Source organism: Chiloscyllium plagiosum, chromosome 33 (assembly GCF_004010195.1).
Source record: "Chiloscyllium plagiosum isolate BGI_BamShark_2017 chromosome 33, ASM401019v2, whole genome shotgun sequence".
Classification (NCBI taxonomy): domain Eukaryota; kingdom Metazoa; phylum Chordata; class Chondrichthyes; order Orectolobiformes; family Hemiscylliidae; genus Chiloscyllium; species Chiloscyllium plagiosum.
This window is the reverse complement of record NC_057742.1, coordinates 38,978,886-39,002,504: the sequence shown is the minus strand read 5'-3', so window position 1 is coordinate 39,002,504 and position 23,619 is coordinate 38,978,886. Positions and strand designations below refer to the sequence as shown.

General features: G+C 42.7%; 1 protein-coding gene across 4 annotated transcripts in view; it reads right to left on the bottom strand.

Moving 5' to 3' along the window:
- LOC122539684 overlaps positions 1–23,619 on the bottom strand; it is a 153,915-nt gene that overhangs the window by 7,280 nt on the left and 123,016 nt on the right. For 3 of the 4 annotated variants that reach the window (XM_043674674.1, XM_043674672.1, XM_043674675.1), the window contains 2 exons: positions 15,022–15,160; positions 6,117–6,233 (listed from right to left, as the gene is read on the bottom strand). In XM_043674674.1, coding sequence (XP_043530609.1) covers positions 6,117–6,233; positions 15,022–15,160 — 256 coding nt within the window. The remainder of the gene's footprint in view (positions 1–6,116; positions 6,234–15,021; positions 15,161–23,619) is intronic. The other variant, XM_043674673.1, reaches the window with a different exon arrangement.

Genomic DNA, 23,619 nt, shown 5'->3' with positions numbered 1-23,619 from the left:
ATCCTGTCAATGTCCCGCTGCAGCCTACAACAGCCCTCTATACTGTCAACGACAACTCCAACCTTTATGTCATCTGCAAACTTGCTGACCCATCCTTCAATCTCCTCATCCAAGTCATTAAAAAACATTACAAACAATCGAGCCCGAAGGACAGAGCCCTGTGGAACACCACTCACCACAGACTTCCAGGCAGAATATTTTCCTTCTACTACCACTCGCTGTCTTCTGTTGGCCAGCCAATTCTGTATCCAGGCAGCTATGTTCCCCTGAATCCCATTCCTCCTGACCTTCTGAATGAGCCTACCATGGGGAACCTTATTTGAGATGTGATCTCACCAATGTCCTGTATAACTGGAAGCATAGCGTCCCTGTTTTCATGTTCAATTTCGTTTGTTATAAATGATAATATTCTGTTCACTTTCCTAATTGCTCCTTGGATCTGTACATTAAACATTTCCTCGAAGCTCATGACAGCAGAATTCCAGATGTAACCGTATTCGACTTCCTGACCCCCACTTTGGGAAGTCTCACTCCAACACTTGAATACAAATTACTGCAGCATTGTTTGCCGAAATTCATTTCATTTCCCCAAATGCTTTGCAAGGCTGAAAAGTTTTTAAAAATAGAAATAAAAGTGTAGAATGCTGCAAGCTGTTTCTCAGAGATAAGGAAGACCAAGCACAGGAATGAAGCACTAAGTTGTTCAAAACACAGATGTATTTCGTTGCCATGACATTATAAAAAAATGTTCCTGTGAAACACCTTGAGAGATTTCATTGCATTAAAGGATCTACATAAATGCAAATTGTTAATATTGCTTTCCGCAAAGATCCTATTGGATAATTTTGTAATAAAGGGTTTGGCAATTAAATCCTATAAACACAACACAAATCTACCTCACAGTAAGGTAGAAGTGGTGTTGTAGTGTATTATTGCTCAGATCTCAGAAAGGCACTCGACGTATAAGAAAGCTGGATGACAATATGACGTGATTCTCTCCTACAAGAGGTCTTACACTCTGTACATTCATAATGTGGACGGCTCATGTTGGACTAGGGTGGACAAGGTCAGAAGTCACACAACACCAGGTTATAGTCTAATAGGTTTATTTGAAATCACAAATTTTCAAAGTGCTGCCCCTTCGTCAGGTGAAGTCTTCACAAACTCTGAAAGTTTGTGATTTCAAATAAACCTTTTGGGCTAAAACTTGGTGTTATATGACTTCTGACTCTGTACATTCAATCAGTTCGTCTGTTAGCAAACAGCTTGTCAGTCTGGTACTCAACCTGTTAGTCTGTCATCAGATAGCAATTCAGTCTGTTAGTCAGTCTGTTGGTGAACAGCTCGTCAGACTGCTGGAAAGACAATCAGTTTGTCAGGCTGTTGGCCAGTCTACTAGCAAATAACTAGCAAGTCTGCTAGTCAGTCTGTTAGTCAGCTAGCCAATGATGCATACAATATAATAGTAATAGACAATATTACATTCAGGAGTAGGCCATTCTGCCCTTCGAGCCTGCACCACCATTCATTGTGATCATGGCTGATCATCCTCAATCAGTATCCTGTTCCTGCCTTATTTCCATAACCATTGATTCCACTATCCTTGAGAGCTCTATCCAACTCTTTCTTAAATGAATCCAAAGACTGGGCCTCCACTGCCTTCTGGGGCAGAGCATCCCACACACCCACCACTCTCTGGGTGAAGAAGTTTCTCCTCATCTCTGTCCTAAATGGCCTACCCCTTATTTTTAAGCTGTGTCCTCTGGTTCGGGACTCACCTATCAGCAAAAACATGCTTCCTGCCTCCAGAGTGTCCAATCCTTTAATAATCTTATAAGTCTCAATCAGATCCCCTCTCCGACTTCTAAACTCAAGGGCATACAAGCCCAGTCGCTCCAATCTTTCAACATAAGATAGTCCCGCCATTCCAGGAATTGACCTCATGAACCTACGCTGCACTCCCTCAATAGCCAGAATGTCTTTCCTCAAATTTGGAGACCAGAACTGCACACAATATTCCAGGTGCAGTCTCACCAGGGCCCTGTACAGCTGCAGTAATGTAAAATAAATACATGATTTAGACTGTAAGTGCGCGTCTGAGATGCCAAATTAGTGCACAGTTAGTTGCTAATAAACTTCCTGACATCAAACTCAATTTGAACTCTTATCTATAGAAAGTGTTGTGTGAGCTAACATAGAAAATCACAATCACATTAAAAGATTCTTCGAAAGGATTTGGGGCTGCTGCTGACTGACAGTTGATCAGACACCAATTAAAGCATTATGTTGATTCACTACTGAATTTATTCATCTTCATACATGATCTGGAGACGCTGGTGTTGGACTGGGGTGTACAAAGTTAAAAATCACACCACACCAGGTTATAGTCAAACAGATTTATTTGGAAGCACTAGCTTTCAGAGTGCTGCTCTTTCATCAGGTGGTTGAAGGAGCAGCGCTCCGAAAGCTAGTGGTTCCAACTAAACCTGTTGGGCTATAACCTGGTGTTGTATGATTTTTACCTTCATACATGTGATTTTTGCTTGAAATTAAATTAAAAGGATAAGTCTGAGCATGTTCATGTGAACCCCAAGAATAAAGTGTGGCATTTGTAATAGATTCTTACTTGGAATCACTTTGATTTTTAAATATATGGAATTATTCCTGAAATCTCACTGAGGGTAATTTCTTTTTTTTTAAATATCTGGTGAGTGGCATGATGGCTCAGTGGTTAGCACTGCAACCTTGCAGTGCCAGAGACCTGGGTTTGACTCCAGCCTTGGGAGACTGTCTGTGTGGAGTTGGCATATTCTCCTTTTGTCTGTGTGGTTTTCTCCAGGTGCTCTGGTTTCCTCCCACAATGTAAAGATGTGCAGGTTGGGTGGATTGGTCATGCCTGGTCATGCTAAATTGCCTGTAGTGTTAGGTGCATCATTTAGAGGAAATGTAGAGAAATAAAGGAATGGGTCTGGGTGGGTAACTCTTTGGACTTGCTGGGCTGAATGGCCCATGTCCACACTGTAGGGATTCTAAGTAATGCAGAAACGTGCTTACATATAACTGATATGTTTCTTATTACTGGGGGGAGGGAGAGGGAGCAGGAGAGACAAAATGAAGTTGCAAGGGGAAAAAAACCACTGCACCCCTTGGTGGTGGCTACCATTTTTGAAAATCAAAGCTGACTTTAGATATTTTCGAATCAACCTGTTCAGAGATGTTATTACACACTTCTGAAGTTGACAGGACTTAAACCCTTCACTCATATCTCAGAGACAGAGACTCTACCACTGTGCCAGACACGGAGGCCCCTTCATGCTGAAGAATGTTGAGTTCAGCTGTGAGAGGTTAGGTAGGTGTTAAGTTTGAAAGTGTCAGCACTGGCAGGAAATGTTTTACAGGGTGATTAACATCAGATTCTGTGTAGGACATTTTTTATACATATTCATTCATGGGATGAGGGCATCACTGGCTAGGCCAGCATTATTGCTCATCCCTAATTACCCAGAGAGCAGTTAAGAGTCATCCATGTTGCTGTGGGTCTGGAGACACATATAGGCTAGGCAAGGATAGCAGTTTCCTTCCCTAAAGGTTTTTCCAACAATTGACAATGGATTTATGGTCATCATTAGACTCTGAATTCCAAATGGTTACTGAATTCAAATTCTACCATCTGCTATAGCAGGACTCAAACACAGTACCCAAGGACTTTGCCTGCGTCTCTGGGTTAACAGTCCAGTGATAATACCACTAGATCAATCGCCTCTTCTTTGTGTACATGCTTGCTATGCACAAACATGGCGCAGGGCACTTCCTATCAGACTTGTGCATATACGAATCAAACCCGATTGTCGAGCATAAAGGAGAACAAATTATACCTGACAAATAGATTCTCAGGAAGCTATTTTCTCCTTTACAGATTGAGCCTGATGCTTTGGGCAACACAGAGGCTCAGTGGTTCGCTCTGCTGCCTCACAGCGTAAGAGACCAAGTTCAATTCCACCCTCGGGTGGCTGAATGGGGTTTGCACAATTTCTGTGCGGGTTTCCTCCGGATGCTCTGTTTTCCTCCCACATTCCAAGGACGTGCAGGTTAGGTGGATTGGCCATGCTAAGTTGCCTATAGTGGCTACAGATGTGCAGACTAGGTAGGTTATGGAAATGTGTTGCTGGAAAAGCGCAGCAGGTCAGGCAGCATCTAGGGAACAGGAGAATCGACGTTTCGGGCATTAGCCCTTCTTCAGGAATAAGGAAAGTTGGTCCAGCAGGCTAAGATAAAAGATAGGGAGGAGGGACTTGGGGAGCAGTAGTCTTGTGGTTGTGTTACTGCACCAGAAAACCGAGAAACCAGCTCTAATGATCTGGAAGTAAGTTCAAAGTCAATAAACCTGTAAGGTAAAGCTTCATGGGGACCATGAAACAATTGTTGTCAAAACCCACATGGCTCATTAATGTCTTTTAGGGAAGGAAACTGCCATCCTTATCTGGTCTGGCCTACATGTGACTCCAGACCCACACCAATGGGGCTGACTAACTATGTAGTAATGGTTTCAGGAGCAACACTTATTCATTTGGTCACTTGGTTCCATAAGATGTCAGTACAGAAGTGGCCATCCAGCCCATCAAGTCTGCTGTGCCATTCAATGAGATCCAGGCTGATCTGATAATCCTTATTTTCACTGTCTTGCTTTCCCCCCATAACCGTTGATTCTGTTCCTGATTAAAAACCTTTCTTTCTCGGCCTTGAATGAATTTAACGACCCAGCCTCGACAGCCACTGTGGTAAAGAATTCCACGGATTTACTGTGCTGAAAGGAAATTCCTCCTTGGGTTCTGTCAAGGTTTTCATAAAGCCAACGGCTAGTTATTTGGAAAGGAAGAAGGTGCCATTCCTTACCTTCTCCAATATTCCTGCAAAAGTCATTCAGAGCGACAGTACAGACATGATGGGCCAAATGGCATCTTTCTAAATTGCAATAACTTGGTGATTTGTCACAAGCACGGCTGGCATTTGGAGCAGTTGTGAACCAGGTGGGTTTTGACAGCAATCATTTATAATTTCAAGATCTCCATTCTGGAGAATAGCTTTCAATTCCAGATTTATTAGTTGAATTTAACTGCTATCAGCAGTTGGGTGGGACTTGAACCCAGGTTTAGCCTGAGCGTCTCGATGACTTGTCCAGTAATGTTGCCACTTTGCTGCTGTCTCCCTTCTCGCCATCCACAGGCTGTCAACAACTCTGTCCCAAACACCTAGGAACACCAAGGCAAAAGGCCCATTCAATACCCTCAATTGAGTTAATGAACTCTGCACAGAGCTGCACTTTGATCTAGGATCTCTCAGGAACATGTAGATTTTGTGGTCTACCCAGTGAGCTAGCAGAGGGCAAAGGAGATGGGTGGGGGAGGAGTCTCTGGGCCAAACCGATCCTGGGTCCCATGTCAGTAATGTGTGAAATTGTCTTGGTTACAGCAATCCCAACGGGGAAGGGCTGGTATTGTGGCCACTGTATGATCATGATGAAGGATACATGCAGCTGGACCTGAAGCAACAGGCCGGGAGCAAGCTGAAGGAACACCGCGTCCAATTCCACCTCGAGCTACAGAAACAAGAAAGAAAGAAGAGTGAACTGGTGTGGACTCGATGGGTCAAATGGCCACTTCCACACTGTAAGAATTCTGTGACTGTAATACTTGTGCACCAGCCAGTCACAGACAATAAAGCATTTTAGAAATAAAAGCAAAATACTGTGGATGCTGCAGATCTGAAAGAAAAATAAAAAGTGCTGGAGAAACTCAGCAAGTCTGGAGTATCTGAGGAGACAAAAATAGAGTTGATTTGTTAAGTCAAATATGACCATTCTTTGGAGCTCAGTTATCCTGAAGAAGTGAGTTCTGAAGAAGGGTAATATTAGAATCAAAACTTTAACTCTGTTTCTCTCTCCATGGATACTGCCAGACCTGCTGAGGTTCTGAAGTACATTCTGCATTTTTTAGAGTTGTTTCTGAAGTCTGGGAGTAGTTCACTGTGCTGCCTTCATAGCAAGTACAGATTGAGATCGAGTTGTTTGTAAATTTTGCGGTGGGAAAGAAGTGAGAGAACTTTTGGAATGAGGTTACCTCAGCATTTTCATTACACTTTGAAATCCCAGTGTTTTGAATGTTCAGTGCCATATCTTCATCAGGGCTTCTGGTCAAAGCCTCTTTCTGCACATCCTGTTGTGATTTAAAGCTTCCCTGAAAAGAATTGGAAAACATCTCACAAAAGCCAGGCAAAGCAAGGTCTTATATTTGAACAGCACAAAATCACATTGACATGTCAAATAGGTTCATCGTAGTGAATTAATAGTAACATGCCTTGTAATTTTGGGTGGTGGCAATGGTGGAAAGAATATTAATCCTTCCGCCCTGCTTAAGAATGGAAACATGGGATCATTTCCATCCCACTGATCCTCTGTAGGATAAGGCTTTAGCTAAGGAAAGGCAGCATCAGCAAGGCAGGAATCATTAGAGTCAGAGCTCTATCTCTTGGAATTTGGATTCAAATAACAGCCTATCAAACTCTTGATAACAGTGCAACTGAGTGAATCAGATGGACAAACAATATGTGCTTGGTTAAAAATCACACAACACCAGGTTTTAGTCCAACAGGTTTAATTGGAAACACACTAGCTTTCGGAGCGACGTTCCTTCATTAGGTGATTGTGGAGGGCTCGATCGTAACACAGAATTTATAGCAAAAATTTGCAGTGTGATTTAACTGAAATTTTACATTCAGATTTTTAACTTTGTACACCCCAGTCCAACACCGGCATCTCCAAAATATGTGCTTGGTTTGAGATGTGTGTTACCTTGTTAAATTTTCACCCTACTCCTCTGTGTGGTCAATGTTGAGATAACAACTAATATTATGTTTTAAAAAGAATGTAAGAACCAGGAGAGCAGGGGTCTAACCGAAACCTTCTGCTGAATGTGGCAGGGCAAGGTGCATGGAAACTAACAGATTGGAATTGCAACCTCATGACCAGAGGAATATGGGTATAACTGAAAACAGGCAAGTTGTGAAATCTTTTCAAATCATTCGTGAGGCCTCCATTAGAGTATTATACCTAGATCAGGGCACCACACTTTAATAAGAATCTCAATGCTTTGGAGGGAACATAGAGCAGAAATATAAAAATGTTCTACAGGATATGGGATTTACATTTGTTCTTCTCAGAGCAGGTTATGGGCAAATTTAATAAAATGTTCAAAACTATATTTGTTTTGATACTGTAAATGGCAGAGAGATCAGTCATACTGTGTTACTTCAGTTTAGGATGCACTAATTGAAGGTGTTTGTGATATTTTTGCTCATAGCTTATGCCAATAATTGAATCAATAACAGAAAAGGAAGGTTTTCAGGACTCTGGATAAAGAGCAAAGAGCAAATTGTATAGTTCTTTTGAAGAGTTGACCCAGACAGGATGAATAGCCTCTTTCTGCGCTTCATGAGTCTAAGATTCTAACAAGGTTTTCCCTGTAATCCCACTGACCCAACAACAATCAGTTCTTCTTGGAACTGGGATCGTCATTTTAAGGACACAGTTTACCTCTTCAATGTGGAGAAAGTGAGGACTGGAGATAAGAGTCAAAAAGTGGGGCACTGGAAAGCCCAGCTGGTTAAGCAGCATCTGAGGAGCAGTTTCGTGCATAAGCTTTTCATCAGGAATGTGGGGGAGGCCCAAGGGGGCTGACAGATATGTGGAAGGGGAATGAGGCTGGGGTGGGGGGGCAGGTAGCTGGGAATGCGATAGGCCGATGAAGATCAGAGGTGATGGCAATAGGTTGGAGCATACAGTGTAGTGGAGAGGTAGGAAAGAAGATGCACAGGTAGGACAATTCAAGAGGGTGGTGCCGAGTTGGAGGGTTGGATTGGGATGAGGTGGGGGGAGGGGAAATGAGGAAACTGGTGAAATCAAAATTGATCCTGTGTGGTTGGAGCATCACGAAGCAGAAGATGAAGCATTCTTCCTCCATGCATTGGGTGACTAGAACCTGGCGGTGGAGGCGGCCCAGGACTTGCATGTTCTTGGTGGAGTGGGAAGGGGGTGTTGAAGTATTCGGCCACAGGGGTTGTTTAGTGCATGTGTTCTAGAGATGTTCTCTGAAATGTTCCGCAAGTTGGCATACTGTATCCCCAATGTAGAGGAGACCACATCAGGAGGTGCAGAAAATCTCTGCCATTCCATACTTTGGAACACTGACAGACTCTGTGGGACACTGTGTTTAGCTTCACGTGTCTATACCTCTGCTGCAACCACTGCATTGTGAGTGGAATTTATTCATGTTTCTCCACTTTTTATTTCCCTCCCCTGCGTGTTTCTTGGGTATAGTACACAACCAGCACCAGTCGGGCGGCACGGTGGCACAGCGCAACCAGCACCAGTCGGGCGGCACGGTGGCACAGCGCAAGAGACCCGGGTTCAATTCCCGCCTCAGGCGACTGACTGTGTGGAGTTTGCTCATTCTCCCCGTGTCTGCGTGGGTTTCCTCCGGGTGCTCCGGTTTCCTCCCACAATCCAAAGATGTGCAGGTCAGGTGAATTGGCCATGCTAAATTGCCCGTAGTGTTAGGTAAGGGGTAAATGTAGGGGTATGGGTGGGTTGCGCTTCGGCGGGTCGGTGTGGACTTGTTGGGCCGAAGGGCCTGTTTCCACACTGTAAGTAATCTAATCTAATCTAATCTAATCTAAAAAACAGTAATTTACTTTAGCCAAGGATCAGTTTGATAGATTGATATGGAGATGCCAGTGTTGGACTGGATTGGACAAGGTCAAAAATCACATGACACCAGGTTATTGTCCAACAGGTTTATTTGAAAACACAAGCTTTGGAGCCCCGATCCTTTTTCAGCTGTGATTGATTGTTGATAGGCAAGCGCGTCAGGAATTATTGGGATAGACAGGAAATTGGAGTTGAGAGCACGAACAGGTCAGTCTTAATCTTGATGAATGGCAGAACGGGCTGAAAGGGCCAAAGGCCTACTGCCTTAGCAAAATCCAATGTTCCATAGGGAGCATTAAAACAAAGGGCTGATGTCTACAAAGTTAGTCTTTCTCTAGGGTCACTGGACAGAATTTTGTTCACAACGGAGGTCAACCCCTTACCACCATAGGAAACTTGGAACATTCAAAATGTTTAATACTTAATTTGGTCATGCCTCTAGTTATTGCCATTTGAGACCTGTCTTCATTTGACTGAGGGACTTGTTGGAACTCTTTAAATAAAAAGGTTAAGAGTCAACAATGTTGGTGCAGAATTCATACTACAGTCAGACCAGGTAAGAATAGAAAATTTCCTTTCCTAAAGGACATTAGTGAATGATTTAGTCTCTGCAACAGTCAACATAGCTCCATGCTCAACTTTACTGAATTGCCAAGCCTTTTATGACAAGTTCCTCATGGGAGACTGGTTAGCAAGCTTAGATCTCGTGGAATACAGGGAGAACTAGTCATTTGGAGACAGAATTGGCTTGAAGGTAGGAGACAGAACTGGCTTGAAGGTAGAAGAGAGAGGGTGGTGGTGGTGGAGGGTTGTTTTTCAGACTGGAGGTCTGTGACGAATGGTGTGTCACAAGGATCAGTGCTGGATCCACTACCTTTTGTAATTTTATAAAAATGATTTGGATATGAACAAATGATTTGGTAATAGTTAGTAAGTTTGCAGATGACACCAAAATTGGAGATGTAGTGGACAGCAAAGAAGGTTACTTCAGAGTACAATGGGATCTTGATCAGATAGGCTGAGGAGTGGCAGATGGAGCTTAATTTAGATAAATGTGAGGTGCTGCATTTTGGAAAAGCAAATCTTAGCCGGGCTTATGCACTTAACAGTAAGATCCTGGGGAGTGTTGCTGAACAAAGAGACCGTGGAGTGCAGGTTCATAGTTCCTTGGAAGTAGAGTCACAGGTAGAGAAGGTAGTGAAGAAGGCATTTGGTGTGTTTTCCTTTATTGGTCAGAGCATTGAGTAGAGGAGTTGCTGCTGTACAGGGCATTGGTTTTGGCCACTTTTAGAATATTGCATGCAATTCTGGTCTCCTTTCAAGAATGCTGTGAAACTTGAAAGGATTCAAAAAGGATTTACAAGGATGTTGTCAGGGTTGGAGGATTTGAGCTATAGGAAGAGGCTGAGTAGGCTAGGGCTGTTTTCCCTGGAGCATCCCTCAGCCTTCTTCTAGACGTTTATAAAATAATGAGGGGCATGGATAGGATAAATAGACAAGGTCTTTTCCCTGGGTTGGGAGGAGTCCAGAATTAGAGACCATAGGTTTAGGGTGAAAGGGGAAAGATAGAAAAGGGATCTAAGAGGCAACTTGTTCACACAGAGGGTGGTGCATATATTGAATGAGCTGCCAGAGGAAGTGGTGAAGGCTGATCAGTTACAGCATTTATAAGACATCTGGATGGGTATAAGGATAGGAAGGGTTTAGAGGAATATGGACCAAGTGCTGGAAAATGGACTAGATTAGGTTAGGATATCTGGTCAGAATGGACAAGTTGGACCAAAGGGTCTATTTCCGTGTTGTACATCTCTATGTCTCTACCTATAACTCTAATTCAAACAAACAACTTGCTATTGATGTTTCAAATGTGCCCTTTCTCAATTATTAACCATCTAACAGAAACACATTGTCTTGTTATCATCTCATTTCTATCTGTGTATATTTGTTTTGCACAATTAGGTTACCAAGTTTCCTGTGTTCTAACAATGACTACATTTCATAAATATTCATTTGGCTGTCAAGTGCTTTGGAATGTCCAGTGACTCGGACAGGTGCTATATAAACACAGGCTCTTTCTTATGACAATGGATCATTGATTAATTGTGAGAAATTACAAAAGAAAGAATTATTGAGAGGATTTAATGTGATATGGTTTTACAACTTGAAATTGAAGGGAAAGGACTTTGACAATTGGCACAGGATATGTTTTATTGTAGGCCTGCTTGTGAACTAATGTGGCTGGAGGTTTGAGTGAGACTTATATATCTATATTTCTAACAAATTAATATGTATTTTGGACAAAATTATCTCAAACACTCAAATCAGTGCGGGGTCTTCGCAGAATCAGTCACTAACTGGACAGAAAATAGCTCTTTGAATCGTCTGTTAGACCTCCCTCAAGTCAAATGAATATATTGCCTCATTGAATGCTTTAACATAAAAATCAATAGTTTTTTTTAAACAGTAAAGGAATTAAGGGCTATGGTGAGTGGATAGTTAAGTGGAGCTGAGTCCACAAACTGAGCAGCGATGATCTTATTGAATGGAGGAGCAGGTTCAATGGGCCAGATGGCCTATTCCTGCTCCTATTTCTTATCATTACAGTGAGAAATAATTTTAGTTCAGAAGATCAAGATGTAGAATCAGGTTAGATGGAGATAAATAGCAAAGGAACAAAGCCACTGGTGGGGCTAATTTGCAGTTCCACCAGCTATACTTTATTATACATTGAAAGAAAAGTACTGCAATAATCATGGGGGATTTAAATCTTTACTTAGATTGATTAATTGAATTCAACCAAAGTTGGCTAATTCTTAGAGTATAATGAGGACAGTTTCTTCAAACAAAACATTCTGGAATCTGTCAGGCAGCAGCCTATATTAGAGTTAATAATGTATAAGGAGGCAGATTAATTGATGCGCTCATAGTAACGGATCTTCTAAGTAAGAGTTATCAAAAGATGGTAGAAATTCAGTTTGGTGGACTATGAATAAAACTATTGCCTTTAACTGAAATAAACCAAAGAGGAGACAGAAGAAAGACAACAACGACAAACATTTAAGAAGATAAGTCTGTGAGAAGATTTGTAGCTCGGGTGCTCGTTGTTGTGGTTCTGTTCACCGAGCTGGGAATTTGTGTTGCAGACGTTTCATCCCCTGTCTAGGTGACATCCTCAGTGCTTGGGAGCCTCCTGTGAAGTGCTTCTGTGATCTTTCCTCCAGCATTTGTAGTGGTTTGAATCTGCCGCTTCTGGTTGTCAGTTCCAGCTGTCCGCTGCAGCAAAGCCAATGTAGTGTACAAAATCCCATGCAAGGACTGCACAAAACACTACATAGGACAAACAGGAAGACAGCTAACGATCCGCATCCATGAACACCAACTAGCCACGAAACGACATGACCAGCTATCCTTAGTAGCCACACACACAGACGACAAGCAACATGAATTCGACTGGGACAACACTACTATTATATGACAAGCCAAACAGAGAACAGCCAGGGAATTCCTAGAGGCATGGCGCTTATCCACAGATTCAATCAATCAATAAGCACATCGACCTGGACCCAATATACCAACCACTGCAGCAGACAGCTGGAACTGACAACCGGAAGCGGCAGATTCAAACCACGACAGGGGACGAAACGTCTGTAACACAAATTCCCAGCTCGGCGAACAGAACCACAACATTTAACGAGATATTTTGTAACTCTCAACAATCATATATTCCATTAAGAAATAAAAAGGAAAAAGGATGTATTGCCCATGGCTAACGCAAAGTTAGGGAGGTGTCATTATAAAATAAAAGTTGTACATTTCTGTAAATTTAGTGATAGGATAGAAGATTGAAAGTTTTAGAACCCAGCAAAGGATGACTTTAAAAAAAGTAAGAAATTAGCATATAAGAGAAAATGCACGACAATATAAAAAAAAATTAAAATCTTCCACAAGCATGTAAAAAGGAAAAGCGTAGCGAAGGTAAATGATAGTCATTTAGAGAGTCAGACTGACAAATTGATAATGAGTAGCCAGGAAATGGCAGACACTTTGAAAGAATATTTTGCACCTGTTTTCATAGTAGCTGAAACCAGAAGCGTTTCAAGCATTGTAAAAAATTCCAATGCAAAATGTTGACAATCCCTGAATATGATGACTTACATCATAAGATCTTTCTGGAAATGGCTGCAGAGATAGTGAGGTGGTCTTCTTGAAGGATATAGGATTCTGGGAAACTTGATAAAATAGATGTCTGCATCAGACCCCTACATCTTTGAATAAGATCGCCTTTCATTCTCAAACTCCAAGAGAATAGTGCCAACTTGCTCAACTTTGAATTGCAAAGTAGGCTCAATGGGCTGAATGGCCTACTCCTCCTCATATTTCTTATGATGCTTATGTTCAGTCTTCCAGTGCCTTGCAGGTCTTGGAAATTCTACATTATAGAATAATTAAAGGAAGTTTTTATTTATTTGATCATAGAGTAAGGACATTGCCGGAGGGCCACCATTTATTGCCCATTCCTAATTTTACCATGGGACATTTAAGAGTAAACCACACAGTGGGTTTGAAGTCTAATGGAAGTCAGACCAGGTAAGGATGGCAGATTTCCTTCCCTAAAGGACAGTAATGAACCAGATGTGTTTTTACAACAATCAACAGTGGTTACATGGTCACCATTAAATCACTTTTTTCACAATCCCATAATTTTACTGAATTCAACTTTTTCTCTCTGTCATAGTGGGATTTTCACTCAGAACCCAGGACATGAGCCTAGAGTTCGCATTACAGTGTGGTGACATTGCCATTATGCCACCACCTCCCAGTGGTTTTATATATCTTTCACAATATAGCATTGATTATGTAAGGTTGACACTTAGAGAACAGAGGAGGCCAATCTGCTCATTATATCTGTCCCAAGTCTTTGAAAGGCCATCCATTTGGTCTCACACCCCTCTTTCTGAAGAAGGCTGTAAGTTGTCTTGTACAAAGATCTGCCCAAATCCCTTTAGAATATTTGCTTTAACTATCCTTTCAGGCAGTGCATTTCAGACCACTGTAACTCAAGTTAGGGGAATTCTCTCCTAATCTTCCCCCTGGTCCGTTTTGCCAATTATCATAAATCTATATCCTCTGGTACTGAAAACAGTCTTTCCCTGTTTTCTCCTTATAATTGTTCACACTATTTTATTTTTCTTTAACCTTCTCTGCTTGAAGTAAAACAATCCCAATGTCTTTCGTCTTTTGCCCTGCAATCTGGCAGCACAGATGGTCAAGTGGACAATAGCCACTGGTTGGTATCTCCTTTATTAACCATCTGCAAGACAATTCCCATTGAATGAATGTAGGCACGGGAGGGATATGGGCCAGGAATAAATAGGTGGGACGAGCTTAGTTTGGGATTATGTTTGGCATGGACTGGTTGGACCCAAGAGTTTGTTTCCATGTTGTATGACTCTATGCAGTAGAACTGCTACATTCCTAGAAATTGCAAAACGAAATATATTCGGCACTTGCCGCACTATTATTAGGTTACAGGCTTAAAATACATTGTGAACTACATAATGTGAATTGTAGGAAGACAGCAGAGGGAGCTAGAGAATGCACAGCCCATGAATAGAGAGATTTGGACTGTGAGATGGAACCATGAGTCTAGGTTGAGACACAATGAGCACACGGAGGGGGATGCCTGCATCGGATGAAGGAAGGGATAAGGAAAAAAAATTCAATGAAGCAATGGCAATGATAGTTTCTGAAAAATTTTATGAAATTTGAGAAATCTACAGTACACCGATCATCATCTGCTGGGGGATGGTGACAATTAACAAACAGTAACCTACATTTAGATAGTGTCTTTGGGAGGCAATGGCAAATAACATATGCAGTCAAACCACATAAAGAGATTGTGATTCACACAACAAAAACCTTGGGGAAAATGGTAGATTTTAAGGATAATTTCTGAGGCAAAGGTGGAGGGGTAGAGAACAGGTGCGATTTAGGAAGGGAATTCTGGAGTTTGGAGTCTACCCACCAGTAAAACTAGGAGATCAGATATTTTGAAGGGATGTAAGGATGGGGGAAGCCTCCAGAAATAGGGAGGGATTTAACTCTGCTGATAAAATTTAAAATCAATTTTAAGATGGTGTTGCTATCTGGGAGGCAATATTTAAGGGGAATAAAGAGAAACAAACCAAGAAAAGGCAATGACTCAAGACAAACAAAGCTTAAAGAATTGACAGAACAAATAGCCAGAAGGAGTAATTTACCTGAGTCAGGTGATTCTCACCGAGCAGTGTGGATTGAGAATTGGGGGCATGGCTAGCCAATGGGGAACAATCTCCCTGCTGACATATTTCGGACAAGAAAGAAGAGTTGATGTGTGGTGTTGAAGAAATCCACAGTTTGCTAAATAAATAAGAGAACATGTTAGAATCTCAGCAGTAGCCAATGATCTAATCAGCTTGACCAACTGAATGTCTACAATTATAGCATTCTTTTTGATGATTGGGCTCACCAAGTAAAATGAGTTTCCTCAGAGCTCCAGATGTACTGACAGAGCATTTAAACCAGCTGATTTACAATGTGTTATCAGGGCATTGCTCTACCCACGGTGGGCAGTCTGTATTCCTGCTTTACTTTCTCTAGGTGCACCCAAATTGCTTACATTCTGTCCAAAAGTAGAAATACAATGTTGATGGATCAATGTTGATAGAAAGTAAAGATATCAGCTCAGGAACAGATATGAACAAACTAAACCAATTGAATGAATCGCAAATGGTTTATTTGCACTATGAAATGTTTTCTTTTCCCCCTCACTTTAGAAACCTGACAATATAGGGTGAGGGGGGAAAGATTTAAAAGGAATTGAAGGAACAATTATTTCATGCAAAGGGAGGTGAGTGTATGGAATGAGATGCCAAAGGAAATGGTGGAGACTGGTACAATTACAACATTGAAAACGCATCTGGATGGGTCCATGAATAGGAAGGATTTAAAGGGATATGGGCTAACTGCTGGCAAATGAGACTAGGTTAATTTAGGATATCTGGTCAGCATGGATGAATTGGACTGAAGGGTCTGTTCCCATGCATTATATCTCTATGACTCTGTGACTTATACATTTAATGGTAAAGTCCAAGGGAGTGTTGCTGAACAAGGAGCCCTCAGAGTGCAGGTTCATAGTTCCTTGAAAGTAGAGTCGCAAGTAAATACGATAGTGAAGAAGGCATTTGGTCAGAGCAATGAGTTATGGCTGGACAGCACATTGGTTAAGCCACTTTTGGAATATTGTGTGCAATTCCGGTCTCCTTCCTATCAGGAGGATGTTATGGAACTGGAAAGGATTCAGAAAAGATTTACAAGGATGTTGCCAGGGTTGCAGGATTTGAGCTACAAACTACTGAATTGGCTGGGGCTGTTTTCCTTGGAGCATCGGAGGCTGAGGGGTGACATTATAGAAGTTTATAAAATTATGAATGGCACAGATAGGATAAACAGAAAAGGTCTTTTCTCTGGGGTGGGGGAGTCCAGAGGGGAAAGATATAAAAGGGACCTAAGGGTCAACTTTTTCATGCAGAGTGTATGGAATGGAATGAGTTGCCAGAGAAAGTGGTGGAGGGTAGTACAATTGCAACATTTAAAAGTCATCTGGATGGGTATAGGGTTTGGAGAGATATGGGCCAAGTGCTGGCAAATGAAATTAGAATAGGTTGGGATATCTGGTTAGCATGGACAAGTTGGACCAAAGTGTCTGTTTCCATGCTGTATATCTCTATGACTCGATGACTGTATGATTCTATGACTTGACAAAATATATTTTGACTCATCCCCAGAATGCTTACCATTTCACCCAAGGGGATGTTCTGTATTTCTAAACCTGAATCTAGATGATGGGTGTTGGGAAGTTTTCCAACTCAGTACACACCTGTCACCAGCTGTGCCTATCAGGGTCAATGCATACAGATCAGAAGCAGTAATTCCACCCCTCCCAATAGAGGCAACACAGAGACATATTGGAAAACCCAGCTGCTGTTTTGTCTGGCATCAACAAGGATAACACAAATGGGAACCCAGGCTGGTGTCTTTCTGATTTTATATTAGATTAGATTAGATTAGATTACTTACAGTGTGGAAACAGGCCCTTCGGCCCAACAAGTCCACACTGACCGGCCGAAGCACAACCCACCCATACCCCTACAATTACCCTTTTAACCTAACACTACGGGCAATTTAGCATGGCCAATTCACCTGACCCGCATATCTTTGGACTGTGGGAGGAAACCGGAGCACCCGGAGGAAACCCACGCAGACACGGGTAGAATGTGCAAACTCCACACAGTCAGTCGCCTGAGTCGGGAATTGAACCCAGGTCTCTGGCGCTGTGAGGCAGCAGTGCTAACCACTGTGCCACCGTGCCACCCATATATGGTTTTGTAACCAACACAGAACATAGAATATAGAGCAGTATAGCACAGAAACAGGCCCTTTGACCCACTGTGTCAGTGTTTACTATGACTCAATTCTAAATTAATCCCACCTGCCTGGACACTGTCTCTATCCTCTATTCCTTTCCTCTTCATGAGTCTGTGTAAATATCTCTTAAAAGTTGTTATTGTATCCGCTTCAATCACTTCCCCTGGCAGCACGTTCCAGACACCCACTACCCTCTGTATAAAAAAAACTTACTGCATCCATCATTGAATCCCTCCAGTATGAAGGCAGGTCATTTGGCCCATCAAGTCCACACTAACCTTTCAAAGAGCATTCCACCCACATGCACACCACCTACCCTATAACTCTACTTTTCTCATGGATAACATCTCTCTGCACATCAAAGAGAACAAAGAACAAAGAACGTTATGCCACAGGATCAGGCCCTAGGCGCCTCCAAGCCTGCGCAGCTCCAGATCCTCTATTTAAATCTGCAGCCTATTTTTTAAGGATCTGTATCCTTTGCTCTCTGCCTATTCGGGGTGGCACGGTGGCTCAGTGGTTAGCACAGTTACCTCACAGCACCAGGGATCCGGGCTCAATCTGGGTTCAATTCAATTCATGTATCTGTCTAGATACATCTTAAATGATGCAATCATTCCACCCCTACTGGCACTCACCACCCTCTGCATGAAGAACGTCCAATGTATATCTCCCCTAAAGTTTTCCCCTCTCACTTTGAACTTGTGACCCCTAGTAATCGAGTCCTCCACTCTGGGAAAAAGTTCCTTGCTATACACCCTGTCTACACCTCTCATGATTTTGTAGGCCTCAGTCAGGTTCTCCCCTCAACCTCCTTCTTTCCAATGAAATTAATCTTAATCTATGCAACCTTTCCTCATAGCTAGCACCCTCCATACCAGGCAATATCCCACTGAAGCTCTCTGCACCCTCTCCAAAGCATCCACATCCTTTTGGTAATGTGGAGACCAGATCTGTGCGCAGTATTCTAAATGTTGCTAAACTAAAGTCTTATATAACTGTAACATGACCTGCCAACTGTTGTACTCAATATCCCGTCCGATGATAGAAAGTGTGCTTTCTTGATGACCCTACTGACCTGCGTTGCCATCTTCAGGGAACAATAAACCCGAACACCCAGATCTATCTGTACAGCAATTTTCCCAAGGAATTTTCTATTTACTATATAGTTTGCTCTGGAATTGCATTTTCCAAAATACATCAAGTCGCATTTGTCTGATTTGAACTCCATCTGCCATTTCTCTGCCCAACTTTCCAATCTAACTATATTTTGCTGTATTCTCTGACAGTCCCTTCACGATCTGCTACTTCACCAATTTTAGTGTCATCTGCAAGCTTGCTAATGAGGCAACCTACACGTTCCTCCAAATCATTTGTGTATATCACAAACAACAGTGTTCCTGTGGGACACCACTGGTCACAGGTCTCCAGTTTGAGAAGCTCCCTTTCACTACTACTCTCGGTCTCCTGTCTCTTGTTGCCCAACCAGTTCTCTATTCACCTAGCTTGTAAATCCTGGACCCCATGTGACTTCACCTTCTTCACCAGCCTACCATGTGGAAACTTATCAAATTTAGAGTGGTTCGGGGCTCAGCGGTGAGCACTGCAGCCTCACAGCGTGAGGAACCTGGGTTCGATTCCAACATCGGGTGACTGTGTGTGGAGTTTGTACATTCTCCCCACGTCTGCATGCGTTTCCTCCGGATGCACCAGTTTCCTCCCACGGTCCAAACTTGGCCATGCTCAGTTGCCCAAAGTGTTAGGTGCATTAGTCAGGGGTAAATGCAGGGGAATGGATTACTCTTCGGAGGGTCGGTGTGGACTTGTTGGGCCGAAGGGTAATCTAATCGAATCTAAGCAAACACTTTACTAAAGTCCATGTATATGACGTCAACATCCCTTCCCTAATCAACTTTGTCACATCTTTGAAGAATTATATTTGGTTTGTAAGACATGACCTTCCCTGCACAAAATCATGCTGCCTATCACTGGGTCAGTGGGGAGAGTGGTGTAAACCAAGGACTGTTGAAGGGAATGGTCCTTGTGGAAGGCAGAGAGGGGTGGGGAAGGGAAGATATTCTTGGTGGTGGGGTATAGTTGGAGTTGGCGTTGGATATGGTGGGGTGGTTGTTGAGGACAAGGGCGACTGTCTTTAATGCATTGTGGGGGTTAGAGCAGTGGAATGGGGAATGGAGGTTGCGCAGTAGAGGGCTGTCTAGATGACAGAGGGAGGAAAAGCACGTTATTTGAAAAGCATGTCTGGGATGCTCACAAGTGGATTGGCTCCTCGTCTGAGCATATGTGGCGGAGGCAGAGGAATAGGGGGAATGGGATGGAGTTCTTGCAGGATACTGGGTGGGAGGAGGAGTAGTCCTGGAAGTAATGAGAATCTGTGGGTTTGTAGTAAACGTCCATTTGGAGACTGTCGCCGGAGATGGAGATGTTGAGGTCCAAAATGGGAAGGGAGGTGTCTGAGGTGGACCAAGTGAATTTGAGGGCGGAGTGGAAGTTGTGGGTGATGAACTGTTCCAGTTCAGCTCAGGTTCAGAATGCTGCACTAATGCAATCATCGACGTAACAGCGGAAGAGGTGGGGCACAGTACTTGTGTAGGTACTAAAGAGTGACTGATGAAGGGCTTTTGCCCGAAACGTCGATTTTACTGTTCCTCGGATGCTGCCTGAACTGCTGTGCTCTTCCAGCACCACTAATCCAGCATCTGCAGTCATTGTTTTTACCCACTAAAGAGTGACTGTTCGATATAGCTAACAAAGAGGCGGATGTAGCTGGGGCCCATCCGGGTGCCCATGGCCACACCCTTGATTTGGAGGAAATGGGAACAGTTAAATGAAAAGTTGTTGACGGTGAAGGCCTGTTCAGTGAGGCAGAGGAGGGTATTGCTGGATCAGCCTTTTGGAGAGGAAGAAGTGGAGGGATGGAGGTCATCCTGGTAGGGTATAGACATGTATGAGGGCTGCACGTCCATCGTGAAGATAAAGCACTGGGGGCCGGAAAACAGAAAGTTGCTGAAGAGATGGAGAGCATGGTTGGTGTCGTGAATGTAGGTGATAAGTACCTGAAGTAAGGGGGAAGAGGATGAAGTCAAGGTAGGACGAGATGGGTTCAGTGGGATAGGAGCATGCTGAAATTATGGGTAGGCCGGGGCTCTTCCCTATTCAGACCATCTACAAACCCTCCTGAATCACCTAACAAATTCTACCCCATCGAAGCCCTTGGCAGTAAGGGAGTTCCAGTCAATATTGCTGAAGTTAAAATCACCAACTACAACAACCCTGTTGTTTCTACATCTTACTTAACTGCTTACATATCTGTTGCACTAATTCCTGTTGGCTATTGGGAGGCCTATAGTGTAAGCCATCACAGCGATTGCACCTTTCTTATACTTGTGTTCTACCCATAAGTCCTCACTGGATGAGCCCTCCAAGATGTCCTGTCATAGTACAGCTGTGACATTCTCCTTAATCAGTAATGCAACTCTCCTACCCATTTTACATGCCTCTCATCACACTTAAAATATGTAAACCCTGAAACATTAAGCTGCCGGTCCTGCCCTTCACTTAGGTTTCTACAATGGCGACATCCCAGTTCCATCTACTAACCCATGTTTGAAGCTCATTTGCCTTACCTGTTCAGTAACGTGATCCTACTTCTTCTTCCTACTAAACTTTTCTTCTCTTCAAACACTCCAGATGCTGACCTACTGCTCTGGTTCCTACTTTCCTGCCACACTAGTTTAAACTCTCCCGAGTGGTACAAGCAAGATATTGATGCCCTTCCAGTTTATCATCTGCCCAACGTACAATGCCTTTATCTATTAAGCCACTTAATCACCAGTTTGGAGAGAGCTCTTGCCTCTTACTTCAGAGGTTGTGCATGAATCACAACATTAAGCTTGAGCTTGACCCAGGATGTTGTTGCATTGCTGAACAACATAGGAACAGAGGGAAAATTGCTCCTGTTTTACTTCTGAATGAAATTACAATTGTTCTGTGATCGAATGTCCCATGTCATCCCATTTAAAAAAAATTATATATCTCAGATTTAAATGAATAATTGATCTAACATTTTAAAAAGTACCCTATTCTATTCTTTTTAGGTACTGAAGCCTACTTACCAAGGTTTCACCTACTCGCTTCACCTTTTAATAAGTATCCCTCTGAACGTTTATGTTTCCATGTAAGATGTCTGAAATGCTCCCTATCTTTGTGTCATTGACAAACTTGCAATGTGGCTTTTGTGAGCTTCAACTGCAGCTAAACCGTTCTCTGTTGAGAGGATTTATGCAATACCTTCTGGAATTCCAGATAAATCACACCTAAAGGTCCCCCCTTATCCATTACTTTATTTCTCTCTTCCCAATTAGTCTAAATATACCAAGAGTGACCAGCACATACTCTCCTCCTCTCTCTCTTGTGCCCTAACATTTATTTAAGGTAACTGTTACCAGTACCATCTAGCAACTAGGTATTTTCAAGGCATTTCAATGTCATATCCTCAATTATAAATTATTGTCATAATGTGATAGTACAGAAAAATATGTGTATGGGGCTAACTGGTTCTGAAGTTCCCTCGCTTCCCTCTTTGACCTTTCTTAAAGAACAGAATAATATCAACAAATTTCCAGCCAAAATGACAATTCACCAATAAAAATAATTTTGGAAATTTATAGCTGGGGCATCTATAATGTTCTTACCCCTTCCTTAAAATTTTTGGCTATAAATTCTGTGGTTCTAAGGATCTGAAGATTTTTCTTTAATTCTTTCATGGAATGCGTCATTATTTTCAATCTGTCAGCCATCCCTAATTGCTATTGAAAAGCTGATGATAACGTACCTCCTTGAGCTGCTGGAGTCTATGTGAAGCAGGTAGTGCTTTCAATCAAGTGCTGAATGTTATTGGGTTGTGAAATCCGTACATGTAGTGTCCCTGAAGCTGCTTGCTCTGATTAGTCAGGAAGGCTTTGTGTACTGTAACACTTCATTAGATCTGAATATAGGTTCTCAAATACAGCTCTTAATGCATTGTCTGAGGTCTGTCTCTTCACCCACTCATTCGAGACTGACACCTTCTCTCTTACTGATGGTAGAATTGTAAGATCTATGGCAGTGGTGTCATAGAATAACAAATTCCCTACAATGTGGAAGCAGGTCATTCGGCTCATTGAATCCACACTGACCTTTTGAAGCACATCCCATTCAAACTCAACCCTGTAACTATGAGTTTCCTATGGCTGGTCGACTTAGCCTGCACATCCCTGAACTGTGGAAAGCAATTGGAGCAAACCCATGCAGTCAAGGGGAGAATGTGCAAAATCCACATAAAGTCATCCAAGAATGACTCTGAACCCAGGTCTCTGGCACTGTAAGGCAGCAGTGCTAACCACTGAAGCACTTTTGGAATGTCACTGGGTTACTAATTCAAAGCCCCCAATTAATATTTTTGGAAAGGTGTTCGAATCCCACCATTTTGATGGTGAAATTTGAATTCAATAGAATCTGAAATTTAAAGCTTGCCGAACAGCATTGTTAATTATTACAAATACCCATCTGGTTCACTATTGTCCTTCAGGGAAGGAAGTCTGCCACCTTTCCATGGTATGGCCTATATGTGACACCAGACCTACAGCAATGTGATCAACTCTGAAATGGTCAAACACAGTGCTTAGTTCAAGGGCAGTTAGGGATCTGCTACAAATGTTGGCCTCGCAACCTATAAAGGAATTTAAAAAATCATGTTTTACATGAATCTCCTTATAGTGCAGCAGGACATGTAGGAAGGGAGTTCCAGGATTTTAACCAATGGACAGTGGCGATTCAGAGCAGAATTTTCTGCAGACATCAAGGGCACTATCTGCTGGCTGGAAGGCTGCTTTTTGATGCTACCTTTATTGGGCAAGGTCCTCTGACCCACACACCAAATAGGCGAGACCACCAGCTGGAAGCAAGACCCCAAGGACAGAAGTACAATCTCCCAATCTGCTCCTGGTAAAATCTGTCAGCCAATCAAGGGATTGCAGCTCTTCAGTTCAACAGTGTCATAGAAGATTTAGTGACTGCTGCATGAAGTGTGACCTTGGACTCCCAGGATCAAGACAACAAGGGAAAGAGTGTCGTGGGTTCCTTGGGTTGGTCTATGTTCAGAGAGAAATGTACAGGTGTTGGAAGCAAGGGCAGTAGTGTGACTTTTAGTGGGCAGCACCTCTCTGGCCCAGTGTCCAGCCCCTTGATAAAGGACTGATTGGCATTAATTGAGGGATTCTCCATCCCATGAAGATAAGTTGCCCATGTAGTTGCAGTGAAGTACACTGCATGATGACCGGCCTGGATGCAGCAGGGTTAATCTACTTAAGGGCCTCAATGGGAAGCAGGATGGC